A 19074-nucleotide genomic window follows, 5' to 3' on the forward strand; every position below is an offset into this window, starting at 1 on the left:
TAGCCAACTATATCCTGAATTCTGTTTTTTTCTTTATTCTGAAAATTTCCATGCTTGTGACAAACAGGGATCTTGGTGTAACATGGAAGCCTTGCCTCCTCGGCTGTGGTCAATTCAGTAAGGGAAAGGGTGGATGTTACCACATTATGCACATGGGAGCATGCACCTGTGCTATGCTGAAATGCGGTTATTCCCAATCAAAACCTATGAAGTATTGTTTGTCACATTATACATGGGCCAGTTGTCATGCTTTTTTCTTTTATGGGCCTTTAAAAGTATCTACAAAGTCATTATAAATAGCCTTTCTTCCATTCAAGATGGCAACTTCATCCCACTGCTGAGGAATGTAATTTTCAATATGTGCACTTGAAATGCAGCCAAGTAGAACCCAAATGTCATGACCCGACTGGATGAGGACCAACCCCCCACTTTGCAAACAGCCTCCATAATATCGCAGTGGGGGGCCAGGTCCAATTTCTTTCAGGGTCCATGGGGTACCAGCTGCTGGGGCACAGCCAGGCCTTCCCCAACCTTTCGAGGCTGACACTCCCTAAAGGATAAGCCTCTTTGCAGCCTTTCTCCATTTTCTACGTGTGGGCTTAATTTAAAGAATTTTATTCCACTTCTGCTCATAAAAATTAATCCCCTCCCAGTATGCAGGCTGCATTCTGTGCATGAAACTATTTCGCTGCACAGTGAAGTAACCTTCCAGCTTTTTGTGGTGTCAGAAAGCTGACACCTCTTGCTTTTTTCCTTCCTAGACCCATCTATTGTTATTGACTTCACACTCCAGCTTTTGTGCTGAGTTCAGTATTTTATTTAGTAACTGATCCACACCAATTAAAGCACTGACTAAATCCCCAGCTGTCCAAGGGCCTGATTCTTCAAACTCAAGCGTAGGTCCAACATACCAGCCTTCTTCCTCCAGATTAAAGGGGGTTGTATTCAAGGGACATTGCCAGGGTTTTTGCAGTGGTGCTATCCTTCACAAAGTAGACTTAAGAGCATAGTCCTGATGTGGGATTTGAATGCTATCAAAAAGCAAATAATGCAACTCCTGTGGTGTTTTTTTAATTCTAGAGAGATATCTACTGACTTCTAACCTGTACCAATAGCAAAAACTATCAGTGGCACATTTGTGCTCCTCAGCCTTGATATTTTGTTTTAATGGTTTGAGTCTGGTTTTATAACCCAGAGACAGAACTATGTTTTCCTGCTAACTGTGTTCTCATCATATTTATCTTTGCCTTTGCTTTACCTAGCAGGAGAGGAAAACACCTTTGATGTTGCCCTCGTATTAGGACACAATATTACTAAATGAGTGAGGAGTGGCACAGAGGAACTCCAACTAGTGTTGCTTACTTCCCTAAGTGCTTCCACTGGCCACAAAACACAGAAGAGAGATCCAACGGTGATGTGTGGGACTATGTGAAGCCCTGCACGCTCCTGCTACACCATGCCTCATGAAGCTTGTAAAGCACTTTGCATGCTTTTTAACAGGCCACTAATGACAACTCTCTTGAGAAATTCTAAATTACAGTATATTTTTTTCCATTTTATGCATGGCAGCATGCCATTAAAGCAAAATAAGGAGGTAGCGGCAATGTTGATGACTTGAAAGGAACATTCCTGTTTTCTCTTGCACAGCACCAAAAGCACACGCTTTTGCGGAGATGATAAGATGCTGGTAGACCCTTTGGTGCTGAAGAAGAAGCTCAATAGGATGGCAACTGAGCAAGGGGCCTTTGCTGTTCTCAGCAGCCTACTGCTGTACGTCACCGAGCTCGCAGTCGGCGATCCACAGCTCAGCAGCAAGAGGACAAAATGGGCAGAAGGTAAAGAAAACAAGGTGAGTTATAATCAGCCACGTCCAGATCCAAACAGGGGCCTGCATCCGACCAGATTTCAGCTCTTGCGGTCCAGATTTCTAAACAACAATCGTGAGCCATATACCAAGAAAAGGCGAGAAGTTGGCAAACTGGTCATTAAAGAGAAGCTGTGGGTGAGCAGGGCTGGTAACAAGCTGGACAGAAGCAGAGACAGGAAAGGAGATGGAAAAGCAGCAGAGGAGGGTGCAGAGACAGCAGCCTGTGAAAGAGCAAGGTGGACCTGCGCGAGTGGGAAAAACACAGTGAAGAGCATCCTGAAGAAATTTTTAGCTGCTGAAGAAAAAGAAGCCAAGGAGAAGTCTTCCAGCTGGAAAAAGAAGGGGCCAAACAGTGGTTTGCCAAAAATAGTCAACAGGAGTTCAGTCCTGTCCAAACTGAAGGAGCAGTTTGAACAAAGCACTCTCTGCTCAGCTGCAGAGGTGAAAGCATCGCTCTTGCGCAAAGGTGACAAAAAGTCTAAAAACTTTCCAAGCAGAAAAACTATTCGTAAGCCAGAGGTCAGAGCGCTGCGCATGGCAGCAATGACAGCCACAGATATAAACAGTCCAGAGTCCCAATATTTAGTGTGCTCCACAGTCCCGGTGCCCAGACTCAGCATCGCTACTGAAATTAACCATCCTTGGACCTGGTCAAAAAATAACGCTGTGAAGCAGCCTTTCAGTCATGACACACCACTGAAGGAAAAGGGGAGGTTGGACAGAGAGCCTGGTGAGAACAAAACACTAGCAAATGCAGCACAGAACAGGGAGGACAAAGAAGAGTTACTGGTGGCACCTGAGGCCATGTCTGAGGCAAAGGACCACGCTGAGGCTAAAATAGATTTCACAAAGCAAGGACCGAGCTTTAATCCTAATCTAAATAGCTCTTCTATTATCCATAAAAACAAAGCTCTTGCAGACTGCATTCCTCCCTTGTTTGAATGTAGTCTAGACTGCAACAGGAATAACATGCCAACTGGACCTGATACATCTTCATTATTGGGGACTACCAATGCTGTGCGACATGTTAAGGAAGACAGCCCACCTTCTAACTCACCTTACCGTAGCACAGCTGAAGGATCCCATGAACAAAGTCCTCAGGATACTAAAACAAGTGAGATTCCTGAAATAACCATGTACGTATACAGCTCAGAGGAAGCTGACACAGGGCTCACAGAGTCAGAAAAGGATTCTTTCTTTGAAGGCCAAAAATGTTTTCCAGAGCATAAAGCACTGGAAAACATTCTGCCATTTTACTCTTCAGGAGTTCAAGCATCTTGTGAAGTTGACCTTCCAATGGAGGATCAACAGCTAACTCTCCTAACACCAGCTTCTGGCAAAAGGCCACCAGTAGTCCAAAAAGAGGCACCAGGTTTAAGAGGCAGATGTTCTAAGGAAGCCAAAGAAGGAGCGAAATATCACAGTGAAAACAAAATATCCCCTACTTCTATCAAAAATAATAGTGAAGTCCCAACTGAAAAGGAAGAGGAGAATAAAACACCCAACAGCCAAATGCAAAATGAATCCAAAGCCAACCAGACACAGCCTCCTCAAATGCTCAGCCCACAAAATAACTTTGGTAATTCCAGTGTGGACATATCAAATCCAGATGCAAATCAGACCAAACCCACAGTGTCCCCAAATGAGAGCCAGAAGCAGAAGCCTGGTGCTGCAGAAGAAGAACACATCCCTTATCATTTGGAAAAGACACAAAGCCCTTTGCCAGGTGACCTTGTGAAGCACAGTTCCTATATTGCAGAAGAAGATTTTGGGAAGAACAAATTATCTTCATCAAATGAAATGATGAATCATGCAAACAATCAAGCCCTGCACAGGAGTACCTTGACTGACCTGGAGACCTGTCACAAGCCATCCAAATCTTTCACTGAGCGTGAAGAGGCCACTGCAGATGAGATTCCCTGGCCTGACTCTGAGGCATGGCAGTCACCCTCGTCAACCTCTTTACCAACACTAGTGAGTGGGATTGCAGGACAAAGAATCCACTGTATTCTTGGAAATCCCCCAGCCCTTCCACCTACAGATCTGGTGAGACAGGGAGCTGGTGGTGTGGGAGATGAGCATGCCAGCCATGGCTGTGAGAAGCATCCATCACCCTCTTCAGATGAGTTGACAAACCATGAGAATGATATTATGGTGAAGAAGAAAACTGCATGTGATTTTAAGAACCAAGTGCTGTCCCCAAATCATGTAACAGAAGATGAAAACTCTACAGCTGAAGAGACAAATACATGTCAGAGATTTGAGAACTGTCTTTCACTTTCAACCAAGAAGCCAGGAAAAGATGAAAATAAAACCACACTATCAAGAAAGCCCCTATTACCCTTGGAGGAGAAAAAAAAACTAACTTCAGATGATACCACGAAGCAAGGAAGTGATATGCTGGAAGAGAACCTGTTTCCTTCACCAACTGAATTGTTCTCAGACCAAAAGAATCACGCAAAAGGTAGAAATAAGGTCTCCAAACATAAAAAGGATAAGTTCTTGTCATCAGATGATGACATGAAGCATGAGAATGATAGGATGGAGACAGAAGAGAGAGAAGAGATAAATGTCTTGCATAAATCTGAGGAGGAAAAAGTATTCGCACCAACTGATACGGTGGATCATGTTAATAACACTTCATATGAGAATAATGCTCATAGACCTCAAACATCCCAGTTACCTTCATCAGAGCATGATACCAACATTCAAGGAGTGAAAAATACTGGGCAGAGTTTGAAGCTTCTAACACCTTCAAGAGATTTTGTGAAACATGAACATGATATGACAGTAGATGAAAATATCTGCTACAATAATGGGAAACACCACCTGTCCTCATCAAACGTACCAACGAAACATGCAAATGACAGTGCAGAGAAGAAAAACATCAAGTCAAACTTCAAGAATTATTCAATGCCACCAAGAAATACATCAAGGCAGGACAATAAGACTACTGATGAGGAGAATACCCCTCATAATTTGAAAAATGAACCAGTGCAGCATAAAAAGATCTATGAAAGAGAGAGGAATACTTTGTGTGATCCTAAAAATCAAATACCATTATCAGATCCATTGGTGAAGCAAGACAAGAAATCATCCCCACTAGAGACACAGAAGCAAATGTCACCAGGTGACTTTGTAAAGCCTGAAACTAAGTCAGATGAAAAACAGAGTAAACATACCTCTGAGAAGAGCCAGTCACCTTCTTCAAACAAACTGCTGAAGTTTCATGAAAGAAGCTCCTCAGGAGAGAGAAAGCAAAAGACACCAGCAGCAGAGGACACCAGGTCACCTGAAACTAAGGCTGTAAAAAAGGATAATGAGCACCAGCGTTCTGGGAAATATCAGATACCTCCTTCAATAAAATCAGAAAAGCATGAGGGAAACACTCCAGGAGGAGACAAGCAGCAAACAAGATGTGAAGATTTTACGATGCCCAATATGAATGCTGCAAAAGAGAAGAACAAATTTCCAAGTTCCAGGAAGTACCGATCAGTATCATCAGAAACATTGGTTAAGCCTCAAGAAGAAAATACTCCAGAACAAAAGCAACAAACATCAGTTTCTGCAGGTTTTAAGAAGCCTGGTACTGATGATGTAAAAGATGGAGATCCAAATTCTGAGAAGTCACCCTCTTTAAAGAAAGTGGTGAAGTCCCAAGAAAAAAATACCTCAGGAGATAGAAAGCAAAATACAAGAGCAGTGGAGGACATCAGGTCACCTGAAACTAAGGATGTAAAAAAGGATGATAAACACCAGTGTTCTGGAAAATACCAGCCTTCAAGAAAATCAGAAAAGTATGAAGAAAACACTCCAGGAGGAGACAAGCAGCAAACAAGATGTGAAGATTTTACGATGCCTGATACGAATGCTGCAAAAGAGAAGAACAAATTTCCAAGTTCCAGGAAGTACCGATCAGCATCATCAGAAACATTGGTTAAGCCTCAAGAAGAAAATACTCCAGAACAAAAGCAACAAACATCAGTTTCTGCAGGTTTTAAGAAGCCTGGTACTAATGATGTAAAAGTAAAAGTTGGAGATCCAAATTCTGAGAAGTCACCCTCTTTAAAGAAAGTGGTGAAGTCCCAAGAAAAAAATACCTCAGGAGATAGAAAGCAAAAGACAAGAGCAGCGGAGGACATCAGGTCACCTGAAACTAAGGATGTAAAAAAGGATGATAAACATCAGTGTTCTGGGAACCATCAGTTACCTCCTTCAAGTAAATCAACAAAGCCTGAGAAAAATACTCCAGGAGGAGAAAACCAACAAACTGTATCTGAAAGTTTTACAAAGCCTGGTGCAAGTGCTGTAAAAGATAAAAGGAAAGATCTAGGTTCTGGGGTGTGCCAGTCCCCATCTTCAAATTCAGTGGTGAAGCCTCAAGAAAAGAACGCCACAACCAAAAAGAAGCAATCGCCACTACCACCTGATGAAAAAACAACGTACAAAACTGCTAGCCCAGAAAAGAAGAGTGGACCTGGGAGAAGAGAGAAATACCAGCCATGCTCTTCAGCTCAGTCAGAGAAGCACAGCAATGATGGCTCGGGAAAAGAAGGCCCTGTGAGCAACTTCAAGAGCTATCAAGCTCCATTGCCAAGTGGTGGCATAAATTGTAAAAGCAATACTGTCCCAAAAGAGACCAGTTTGTTTAATACAGAGAAGTCCCCCAAATCATCCTCATTTCATGTTGCATCAAAAGATGAGGAAAATCCTGCTGGAAATAGGAAAAAGCAGCCTGGATTTAAGAAGTACCAAGTGCTCTCATCAAAGAATTTGGTGAGGCATGAGAAAGATGTTGCTGAAAGGGAGGAGAGCTGGCAGGCAGCTGGCAAAACAAGTGAGAAAAAAACAGAACTAGAGGACTGCTCTAAAGCAGCGTCATTCTCAAAATACACAGTGGAAAGCTACAGTGAAAGACCCTTAGATTCATCTTTCAAACCACTGATCATTAGAGTAACTGACACATTTAAACATCACAGCTAAAAAATACGTCTACAGCTTAGGCAAGAACTTACAAGTGATCATGCCACCGATTCTCTCAATCTTTCTTTTTTCCTTTACTCTCCAGGGCATTATATTATCATTTTTTAATCACAAGGACATTGATGTGCATCTATCTGAGCTGGGTTTTTTTCCTTTCTTAAACATTAGCCTGAAGACATGAATTAAATTAATCACTGCAAGTGAATTAGCTAATCACTGAATTAATCATCAGTTTATAAATTAAATATGAGAAGGGCTTTGAGATCAGCATGAATTCAGCCCTGCTCCAGACTCTCCTTGCTAACTAATGGGTTTTGTTTGTAACAAAGACGACTGTTCAGGGTGAACTCTATTTGTATTTACTTATTCTAATGAACCTCTGCTAGTACTTCTTCCAGGAATGGTGCTAGGCAGTGTCAGCTTTAATTATGTCAAAAAGCGCTTGTTCTAAGCTCTGCCTTTTCACAGATTAACAGGAACTGTTGATCTATTGCTGCACTGAGTGACGCTGTTGGCAGAAGTAGTGAGGGAAGGAGAGGAATGCTTCATTTATCTGCAGAAAAATCCTCAAAGGACATTGATGCTACAAGAGGATTTACAGCAAATGCAAATGTTCAGCCTCATTAATATTAACATTGGAAAAATAGTGATTTAACCTTCTCTGAAGCTATTTGCACTTTGACCATATACTGTATGCATTATTGTTGTGAAGATACACCATTTCAAGGGGTTCTTAATTACTGCAGATGAACATGCAACAAGTGTAAGAGCTCAGAAAAGCTTGACACTGAAAGGCCCTGAGGACCTCTCCTGAGGACAATGTAAGTCAGAGAGACTCAACACCTTGCCAGGGCAATTCAGCTCTTCCTTGGACATCTGTCCCACTCCAATTCCCAGGGCACACAGACAGGAGGCAGGTGCCACAGCTCACATTAAAAGTCTTAGGAAGTGGGGTTTTTTACAACACAATGTGAAACGGAGCAGTAAGAAGCAGCCAGTGTCACTGAATCCTACTAATGGGATATGATTTTTTGTGTTTATAGTAATAGTGTCTTCTGCGCAAAGTTTGTGTGTGATGAAAGTTGAGTTGGAGAAGTGAGGGCAGGGTTGCTGCCTTGGGTGTCATAGCAAAGCTGTGACAGACAGAGAAATCTTACAGCATTACTCTCCCATATGCCAGTTTAATTTAGCATTGTAACCATGCATTCAGGTTAAAACTTATTGTGGAGGAACCCTAAAGGCATATCCTAAGGACCCACCTTCAGAAAGTTGCAGATCTATCCAGAAAGAGAGAGGTTTTACACAAGTGAGGTCCTTCTCCCCCATGGCAGTGACTTCCCTTCAGTTTTTAAGACGCTCTCCACAACCGCACTCTGCAGCCAAGGGCTGGCCGTTCCTCCAGCCCAGGTTGGCCGAGCGCCCTGACCTACTGCCAGCAAGGGAACAAGGACAAGAGCAGGCTGGCAGCAAGCTGAGATCCAACCTGTTTGCCAGCACAATGCACATGAGTCACATACGTGACAACTGGGCTGGCCCAGCCAGGGACACTGCGGGAGAAAGAGGGGACGTGAACATTGTGTCCCCTGGCTGCTGAAGAGGCTTAGACTTTGATTTCTTTTCCTTTGCAACATGCCAAGAATTAGGCTTTCTGGCATCTGGAGGCTCACAAAACGAAAAGCACATATGTATTATCACACCAGTCCTCAAAATAGAAGCTAAATGGAATTTATTGGAGGTACCTCCTTCTGAGCAGAGGTGTGTTTCACCCACAAAGCTTTTATGAGCTGGCAACCATAAAGGCCACTTTGTACTAAACCTAAATCATAATTTGCTTTTTATTGTCCATGATTTCATTTCCCATTTGAGAAAAGTCTTCACAACATAAAGCTTTTGCACCAGACTTGAATGGTATATTCTTTATTAGCTGGCTTCTCCTGCCAGCACAGGAGCAGCTGTTTTAATTATTCTTTTTCTAATATTTTAAAATAATTTTTTTTTTTGCCCCTTATTCACACCTGGAAAGATCACTACCCTGTCACAAATTAAAGGACTTCTGTCTGTCAGATATTAAGCAGATACCCACAAGGAGAGCTAGTCAGTGCATACCAGGAGACCTTCAACTCTTCCAGTTTACACCTGCAATGTCTGTTCTTCTCAACAGAGATACAGCACTAGAAGACTCAAATGCAGCACCCTGTATTCAGGACAAGTCAGGCAGAGTCATCTTGTGGGGATTAACTTTTAGGTTGCTGCATGTCTTAATCTCTGCTGCTAAAACATAAATCATCCATCCAAGTCAATTGACCATTCCTCCCTGAAGTGCAATTAAAACATGACAGAGATTTGCACTAAATGCATCCTTAAGGGTAATGCTTCACTTAAGCAAATCACTGAGTTTTGAATTTCAGGAGCTAACACAATTTATCCTCCAGGAAAGGAGAGAGTGAAGCCATACAAATTCCCGTGGCGATGGCTAGAAGCGCAGTAGCAGATTGGTGTGTCTTGCAGTCAACAGCCCAAAACAAGCCACTCCAGATCATGCTGGAAGGAAATTTAGGACTGGTGATAAGCAAAGAAATGTCAGAAATGGGTAATTCAGAAAGAACAGGAGTCTGAGGAGGATTATGCAGATCTATGTCAACTGTGCCAGAACATGTGCAAACGGCAAGGCTTAAACCCTGGTGAGACCCTTGCGTGAGGGAGATACACAATAGAAAATAAAGTTTTATTCCCAGTGCCCAGGAGTCCTTCCCAGTCTTCCTTGCCTTGGGAGGTGAGGTCCTGTGCCTCTGCTCCCCTTTATGCTCATCTCCCACCTTGTCACAGGAGAGGCAGTGAAGGGAACGCCCTCCCGGGCTGCTATTTCACTTTGACCAGGCAACAGGTATTTTCGATGCATTTGTTGGCACATCTCTTGGCTGTTGTATTTTTGCATGGTGTGTATAATTCTGTACAGTTCTGTTCCTTCCACCACACTACAACCCTTTGCTTTACTAAACCACATCTTTTAAGGCAAACATCTCTCAAGGTCATTGAAGGCATTAGGTCCTTAGCCCTCACTAATGTAGCAGGATTTTTTTTTTGCCAGTTTTAGTAATGCTTCTTTAAAGCCCTGGCTTAGCTACAGATACAGACAGACAATCAAAACTAGGCCAGGCACAAGGTAAAGAAAGAAAAAACAAAGCCCAGGTAGAGAACGTTTTTCAAGGTTACCCCTCTGCGGTGACATAGTCTGAAATTTGGACTCTTACGGAACTAGCCTCTCAGAGAGAGAGAACTTTTTAAGGGGACTGGGCAAAATGAATGACAGTGTCATTTCCCCAGACATAGGCCACTTCTCCAAAGTGTAGCTTTCCAGGAGTGTTTGAAAGTCTGAATAAAGGAGTTTTTTTAAGGGAGTCCTGACTCCAAGCTGCACCCGGGGCTCCTGAAGGGTCCCAGCTGAAGAAGCAGGTCTGAGGGGGGTTTGGTGGTAAGTGGTGGAGTAGAGGTTGGGGCAAGCAGAGAAGCCAGGAAGGCTTCCAGCAGCAGCCATCAGCAAAGTCTTTCAGATTTTTTATGTCCTCTCTAATTAGGCCATAGCAAAAACCTCCCGTAGCACTTCAGCAGGACACCTCTCAAACAGGCTTAGGAATATGGGATACAAAAGGATTGGTTTGGGGTGATTTGGGTAGCCAAGCACAGACCCGAAAAAAACTGCATAGCAGTGTGGTAGTACAGTCTCCTTCCCACTGTCAAACACACACTCATCATCTCCAGCAGCCCCATTCATCCTCCTGCATTTTTGACTGAAGGACAAACCTCTGCCTTTGGTCCCAAACTAGGCACTAGGTCAACTAGGCCTCACTCTCCCTCCATCTCTTACATCAGCACAGCCCTCAGCTGAGGCACTTGGGGCTGAGTGGGACAAACACAGGCCTCAGAGTCCCAGCTTTGTAAAGAGATCACCACTTTCTCCAAAAGTTTTGTGAAGCGAATGTGATGCCTGTATTTCTGGAGCTTCAGGCACCGAGAATGCTCAGAAGGCCCAGGGGAAGGGCTGAGAGCTCCCTCTCCCCCCTCAGTTCAGAAAGGGCTGCTAAGCTGTGCTGGGTGAGTGTTGTTTCTGTGAAACTGTAACAAAGAGCTCCCGCTTGCTGATTTTTTTTTTTTTTTAAATTGAAAGTGGGCATATAAAGCATAGCTACTCTCAGCAAAAAGATCCCAAGACCTGTGAAGATTTAGCCAGTGGCAGAACTCAGGCCAGTGCTGACCATGAGGCACAAACAGTCCACATTAAAATTGGGAAACACGTCACTACTTTTCTGCAGACCCCAAAACTGGGAAGAAACAGTTGTCCTGGTAGTGTTGTCTGATTCCAAATGGTTCAAATGAAACAAAAAATTAATGAATGCACACTTCTGGCTCTGAACTGTGAAATAACTTAGTAATTTATCAGCATCTTCTAGAGCTGTTTCTCAGACAATCTTTAACACATCACACCTGACAAAAAAGATAGAGACCAAGACCTTAAGTTGCATGATTTGTCTCAGGTTTTCCCCATTACAGGTTTTTTTGTATGTCAATGGAGCTGGTAATAGAAGAAAGCACTAAAGACAATAGAAAAGACCGCATATTAAAACGCCACTTTTCCTCCCATTTTAGCTTTTTCATTTCCACCTGCATCCAGCAGATCCCAGCACACAGGGATTATTCAGGATTTCGGTAAAGGATCTGTCCCATCCGGGAGATGCTACAGATGAAACCCCTTGGCTGCTGACAGTAGAAACGCTCCACCTAATGGCTAAATCTGTAAAGCAGGTTGCAAGCAAGCGGTGATGAATGCAGAGGAAAAGTGGGAATAATTATGGGAACCATGGGGAAATTTAGGGAACCATTTCTTCTCTTATTCCTGTGATGGTAAGGACTGCACACCATCCAAAAGGAGCTTGTCTGTGTGACCAGAGAAATCTTACAAGTAATAACTGGGGATTCTTAGAGCTTTTGGGGTGGGGAGTTGATCTGGAACACTAAAGGAAATCTCTGTTACCTGAGAAATAACCACAGGGGTATTATCAGATATTAGTGGAAGGAGTTTTAACTACTCTACTCACTATGTGGTTTCCAAAATGCATCATGTCCTGCAAGCTTTATTTCTCTTTTTCATTTCCATGAGCATCTCTTTTTACAGAATGGAACATTTCTCACTCCTTGATGAGAACTTCCAACATAGGAAAAAAAATCTTGCTGGGTATCTGCTTTTCTGCCAACTAAAAGACTGTATACTGAATAGCTAAAGAAGCAGCAGGTCAGTATTTTACCTCTTACTACCTGAAGGACCTGAAACAGTTTTGAGAATGGCTAGACACCTCCTGTTACTGTACCTGGTTTGTTCTTAATACGCCTCCAGTTGCTTGTATTTCACTGAGCTGCAGGTGCAAGAACAACTTCATTAAATGGTAGGATTTTCACTGGGCAAGCAAATGCTACAGCAGGCTTTCAGTGATGTGTGTCATGCAACAGCAGAAACGCACTGCCAGAGGGAAAATTTCCTGAGGTAATAACACCATAAAGAACTATAATGCACTGAACTGGTTATCCTCAAAAAGCCACCAAATATCTGTTAGGACCTATATTTTTGAAAATGGCTAGTGACTTTAAATATCCAATATGGGACACCTTATCAAAGGATCTAATTTTCTGAGGAAGTGCTCAGCGCTTGCTGTCTGAAAATCACTTTCCTTTCCTAAGATGCCTCATGTTAGGCAACCAAAGCCCCTTTTAAAAAAATTGACTCAGATTTTGAAATACAGGAGAGTTTCACAGGCACCTACTTTCCCCTGCATATACAAAAATATGGCTGTGAATTGTCATGCAGGGACCAGTCAGCTCTCCACAGCCCTGTGAGTGAATGCAACCAGTGCAGACTGCTTTTATCGCAAGGAATTGCAACTGCTTTCTGCAGACCACACACCTCTTTTGGCCTGCACCATGGCAGTTGCTAAGTCAGTCACTCTGGCCCTTGGAGGGAGGTGAGAGAGTTTTTATGGTTGAGATGCAGCCTAAAAAGAAGGTGAATCCTTCCCATTGTTGTGCTCCCCAAGGCTTCTGGAAGGAATCAAAGGAAGAGAACTTGGACACTGCAGAGTCAGTCCCTCCTTACCAAGAAATGACTGTGTTTAGCCAAGTTACACCATCAGAGTGAAATACTTGTGTCACTTGAGATTTGTACCAATACAATGCACGACCCAAAGGCAGCTCTGGATTGCTAGCTCCGGTTACTGAGAACTTTCATTCTTCTGAAGAATGGGAACAGTGCGGACAGCAGTGATCCAAGCGCCCAGATAAGGTCGCACCAAATGTATCTCAGCTCCAACTGTCTCCCGGCTCCAGCATGCTTATCACAGAAGAACAGAAATCCCCAAAAGACATCTTCTTTATTAACTCATTTAAATTACACCCATCATGTAACAAGAAAGTCTGTACCATTGTCATACTATACAGATTTCTTAATAAAACTGTTTTCCTTCTTAGATGGGTTACTTATTTGTACCATTGAGTCTTACTTGTGTGTTGAGAAGACGAAAATAATAAAAGCATACAAAATAATGATCTTGTAATCATTCTGTCATTATCAAGGAAGGAGCATGAGAAACAAAGACAAACAGCGCCTGTAAGTATCTCATCAGTATGCAAACTGTTTTCCTTACGCCCAAGAGAGCTGACACATGCTGAGTTTCATGGGACAGCTGGGAATAGGTAGAAAATGTGAAGCATTAATTATGCAAATATTGTGGCTTTGAAAAGAGCATGACAAGCTGCATTTTATGTAGCTTGCTTCTTGCTGCCCTGGTCCTGCTGGCTGCTCAGGCCCAGCCAAAGAGCAGGCTGAGTGCCAGGGAGGTGACTCCAGCCACCAAAACAGGAGCAGTGACGGGCTAAGGACCTGGCTGGTGGGACCAACCTCCTCATCCCATGATGTCCGTAGAGTGGGGGTGGCCAGCCAGGGCTGCATGACCTGACACGACTACCTATCTTGCTTTTCCTTGGTGATAGGAGTGATTAAATGCACACCTGAAATGAATCTGGTGCCACAGCAGGGCTGGATCAGGTTTGGCTATCCGTGATTCGAGGCTGGCAGGAGAAGCCAGTAACCTGGTGGCTGCATTAGTGCGTTAGAGCTGCAGAAAGGCCTTGGACAGCTACTCCTTCATATATAACAGGAAGGAGTAGGAAAGCAGCATTTACTGTTGAGATTGCTGGATGCTGTCCCCTCCAGACCACAAAACTCAAGCAAAACTGAACCTTTGAACGTGGAAATACAGTTACCCACAGAGTGGTCCAGGGTGACCTGCAAGCGCTCCAGCCCTGCCTGCTGCTTGCCGGAGCAGCTGGCCAAATCTGGAGCTAGCCTGTGAGGAGCAAACCCTGGGGATACTCCTAGCCCTTGCCTGAGCTGGGCCTTTCTTCTGCTCCCACAAATGCTGGTGAAGGGAAGAGAGGGATCTTGATGAGGATTCACCTTGCCCCCTTTGAAAATGTTTTGGAGGAGCCGAGTTTAGTTCTGTTCTTTCTTGTCACAAACTGTGCAGTCATCAGCACTTAATCCCTCCATGCATTCCACCTGCAAAACAGAGGACATACTTTGTAGGCACTGGGGAGCTCGGGTGCCAGCTGTGGCCAGGGTCTGGCAAGCACACAGCCTGGGCCCACCGCCTGGGTGCGAGCAGCACAGGGAAACCAGGGCAGAGGCTGCCCACCCACAGTCACCATTGTCCTGTGCATCTGACTCCTCTTCCAAAACCAACACCACAGATCCTCGTCTCCACTTCGGCTCTTTCAGCGTTAATTCTCCAGGTGACATGTGTAGGTGAGATGGCCACTGAGCAGGAGAATTGCAGTGGAGAGTGGGCAGAGCTGCAGTGGGAGACAACCCATGTGAGCACGCAGGTTATCAGAGTGATCCCATACAGAGGCAACACTTTTTCAGCTGTATATTTGGTGGAGCTGCAACTCAAACTGATGCTAAGCAGTTGCCTGGGGACTTCTGATGTTCCTCTGGTGTTTCTCTTTGCTGGCTCATACAATCCATGTTTGAAAAAGGCAAAAAGGGTGTGTGTAAAGTGTGTGGGAGCAAGATTCCTGGCAGGAGCGAGTATGAAGCTGAATGTCACTAATTAGAAGAAACAGACCTGTACAAGTACCACATGGGAACAAGCACTTAAGCACAAGCTGTTCCTAAGAAAATATAATGAAAACACAGGTAAGTCTTGATTCCAACCCCCCACCCCCCCCCCCAGTAGAGTAAATCTTTCTCATATCAAAAGAATCAGCTTCTTTCTATACCTTGCTTCTCCATCTGCATAACGGGAATGAATGATTTTTTCCCCTTACCTTGGTGACTGTCTTTGTATATGTGATATGTAAGTTCTTTGAGTCATGGTAGTCTGCAACAAGTGTATGTATGCAGATATACCATCTACCTGACTGCAACCAAGAGCTTCCTTGAAGCTTCCAGGCAATGTTGAAACTCAAACTGAAGATTACATTTATTATTTCCTATTAACTTCAGGCCCTCATTTTCAGAATTCACCTGGAAGCTGACACGTGGCACAGACACAACCTCTGGGTGCTCCCTTTCAAACATGCTAACACTGACACCTAATTTTGCATTAAAAAATTGGTCCACCAACTTTTTAAAATATCTTTTTAAAATAAATGACCACTGCTCTCCAATGTACACCACTAGCACCCAACTCTAGGCAAACAAAAATGCAAAATCAGGTCTTTCTTTATGCTTTCTCCTTTAGAAACGCATGTTAAAATGAAAAATCAGCTGTTTGCAAATCTCAGGGGCTAAACTATGATGAGATAATTGTCTGCTTCCTAGGGGCTGAAGAACAGTCCAGCATCAATTCTGAAGGCCATGAGATCATGACAGCCTCCATAAAGATTGTTAAAATTCTTTGAGTGCCCTGTAACTGATGAAGGATTGTAAGAGTGTAGTAAGTCAGCCAGCAGCAACAGGACCCCAAAGCTCTGACAGGTTTGCTGGGCAGCCCCTCACCTGGTGGCTGACCTCCTCGTAATTCTTCAGCATCAGGGCAGCTCCCTCTGCAGCAGAAGCTCTAGGTGGAACAAGACCACAACCAAACCGCTGATAAGAGCCAGAGGAGGCCATGGCAGACAGGCTTGGGTTTCCCTCACAGTTGTTAGGACCAGTGGGGCCAAATGCACAGTGAATTATGGGCAGGAGGCATAGCAATAACAAGGCTCTGCTGTTTCTCATTAGCATGTTGCATGATGGTATTTAGGGCATGGCTTACACAGGGCTGGCAAAGACAGGGCTGCAGGTTCTCTGGTTCCTCTCTGGTGCTTACAAACCCTTCTGTTGTTGGGGGAGCTGACTATGTGTGTTTTCCTTTTGGCAGCTTTGAGATAGCTTTTATTCGAAATGGGGTGAAACTGAGGTTGCCTCAGTTTCCTCTTCTTTCTTTTTTAAAGGGCTGAATGGAAACAATATTATAAAAATCTTTTGATTTTGACTTTTTACTGTTAATTGGATGTGACTGTGATCCTGAGCACTACAAGACAGCCACTGAAATAAGGTAACCTTTCTCCTTAAAATTTATTTTAAATAGAAAAATGCATTCCAGTAATGTTCCTCCAGCCTGACAAAGAAAGCTCAAACTTCCTGAAACACCGTGTTTTGGTATCTTTCAAAAATCAAACGTGTTTTCATGGAAAAAAATATGCTTAAGAAACAGTATGTTCCAATCAAAACCACGTTTCATGGGGAAACCGGTGTTGATTTCTAGTAGCAGGGGAGGGTATTAAGGCCTGGGCTGGGAAGCCGAAGGGGGCAGGAGCCCTGCAGCGTGCTCCCTCCTTGCAGCTGGGACCAGGCATGAGGAGACCACTAGCAAGGGTAGAAAAAGCCTGCTGAAGAAGAACATGAAGTTCAATTTTTTAGATATTTTTTAAACAATCCACTGGCATAGGATAAACCTCTGGAGACAGACACTCTAAAATTTAGGATAGCACCCAAAGAGCGATTTCCTTTTGCTAACTGGTGTATAAAAGGAGAGGAAACCCTAAGACCACCGTAAGCAAGGTGTCCTTGAGCTTGTGGGGCTGTTTTGTTCCCCGGTCCTTGTGAGTTGTCTTGCTGGCCTGCAGATGGCGAGTTTGCCATTTGGAGACGTGGCTGTTTGCTGACAAGATGGGGGAAAGCCCTGCATCCTTAAAGGAATCTGAAAAAACAGATAGCTAAGAATTCATGCTCCTTAACAGCTCTCCCATATGCTTAATTTTGTGTGCATGACCAGCTGTTTACTAGGCATGAAGATATGACCCTGAAGATGCTATTATTACTACTTTGGCTGATCATTAAACATTACTATTTGCAATAGAAATAGGGAACTTCACCACCCACTTCAGCAGCAGCTGCAGTCCACAGCACAAAATCATTAACATTGCTCTTCCAGGAGGTGAAGTAAAGGTATGTGATGATCATCCTATCATTTTCTTGCCCCCTCTATGGTCTTTAGTAATACACAGACATGAATTAAGAGATACCCACATTGACTGCTTGATTCCAAAGGTTCCACAGCAAGGTCCAAGACTAAGACTCAAGCAATGACTTGCAGCATTACTGATCTCTATGTCACCATGAGCTAAATTCTCCGAGGAGGTAAAAAATTTTGAGTCTGGGCCCCACTGAATCATCACATGCCTTTAGGAAAACATGGTTTCCATATCTGTTTTTCAGAATCCATGTCTGTGTTTTAAACTCATCTGGACTCCTTCATCAATTCACAAAAATAAACATATGAATACTTCACAAAAGTAAAAATACAAAGTTGAAAAGAGTACTTTTAACAGACACAAGAATACAGGTTTTTCCCTGACTGCCCACATGGAAACTCCGCTAAGCTCGTCCTGTGACACATGCATTTCCTATTGCTGGCTTCCCTCTCTTCCTTTCCACTTTCCTACCTTTATCCTTACATTTCTGTCCTGTCCAAGGGCTACAAAATGAGGCTGGAATGTGAATCATGTGTTTCCAAGAAACACAGAGAACTTGCTCTGTGGGTCAAATTTTCCAGTTATTTTTCAATAAAGATTCTGAGTCCTCCCAAGAGCCACATGAGTAGGAATGTCTTTCCAAAATGCAGCTGCTCATTAATTCCTGGGAAAACCCCTAAAACAAACAGGTTTTAGTAAGGTAGTAATCTTTCCATTCTGAAGCTTCGCGGTTACTTTTTTAAAGCACTCACAGCCATTCAAAAGAAACCATTTTCAATGCACTGTTTTGATCAGCTATACAAATGTGCACACATATTGCATTCTGGCTGCAAATCTCAAATCTGATAATAATTTGGTGCCCAAATAACTAAAACATTTGAGGGGGCATTTTTCCATGGCTCCTGTTCTCCAGTGCAGTACCCACTCCTCCCTGGATAGCCTAGGACTTTCCCTCTGCCGTCACCCAAGCTTCAGGAGGAGCCCTGGGGGGAAGGAAGGCAGGATCCTCTCCATCTTGGAGCCCTGGGCAGCACAAGGCAAAGGCAGCTGCTGCTGCTGCTGCCAGTAATCCTACAAAGGAGGTAGCAGCATCCCCTCTGACATTTCCAGCATTGCAGGAGGATGCTATCTCAGCTATCAGACCATAAACACACTGCAAATAAGCCAGGCCTGTTATAGGCATGAGCTCTGCCATTGTGTTCATCTCTACAAACTGCAAGACCAGATAAGTACCCCTTGCTCTGCCACCATCACCACTGTTCCCCACTTGCCCACAGGGAACGGGTGAGTTTTGCAAGAGCCTGGATACATAGGTGGGTGTATTTGCCTGTGGTTTTTCCTCTGCATGCCCGACACCCAGTGCTGCAAGGCTGCTGCTGCGATTGGAGCTGCTTGGGTGCTGCTGCAGGGATGTTCTCTGAGCCAGCAAGCAGCTGCGGACCACAGAAGAGGGTGGAGGTTTTCTACAATACCAGGAAAGGAGCAATGCACAGCAAAGGCTGAGTGGTAATAAAGAGGAAAACTTTCTGATTTATGCTCAGAAGACCATGTTGCTGGCAAAGAGCAGCACTTAGTACCTCCTCTCTCCAGCAACCCAGAGACTCCATTTCTAGGTCTTAATAGCTTGTCTTTGACCAACAGTTTGTGTGCCATGGGGGCAGAGCTAAGGGGAGCAGAGGCAATACCTCACTAGCATATTTCACTAGCTTGGGGGCAGT

At 43.9% G+C, this 19074-nt stretch overlaps 1 protein-coding gene across 3 annotated transcripts in view; it reads left to right on the plus strand.

Moving 5' to 3' along the window:
• ADPRHL1 (ADP-ribosylhydrolase like 1) overlaps positions 1 to 13438 on the plus strand; it is a 39701-nt gene extending 26263 nt beyond the window's left edge. Inside the window, exons 8-9 of one of the 3 annotated variants that reach the window (XM_074815221.1) lie at positions 1648 to 1849; positions 7319 to 13438. In XM_074815221.1, the coding sequence (XP_074671322.1) occupies positions 1648 to 1849; positions 7319 to 7336 (220 nt within the window). In that variant the 3' untranslated portion in view covers positions 7337 to 13438. Of the gene's footprint in view, positions 1 to 1647 lie in introns of all 3 variants that reach the window. The other 2 variants (XM_074815220.1, XM_074815222.1) reach the window with 2 other exon arrangements.
• The last annotated feature ends 5636 nt before the right edge of the window (positions 13439 to 19074 follow it).

This window comes from Strix aluco, chromosome 2, assembly GCF_031877795.1.
Source record: "Strix aluco isolate bStrAlu1 chromosome 2, bStrAlu1.hap1, whole genome shotgun sequence".
Classification (NCBI taxonomy): domain Eukaryota; kingdom Metazoa; phylum Chordata; class Aves; order Strigiformes; family Strigidae; genus Strix; species Strix aluco.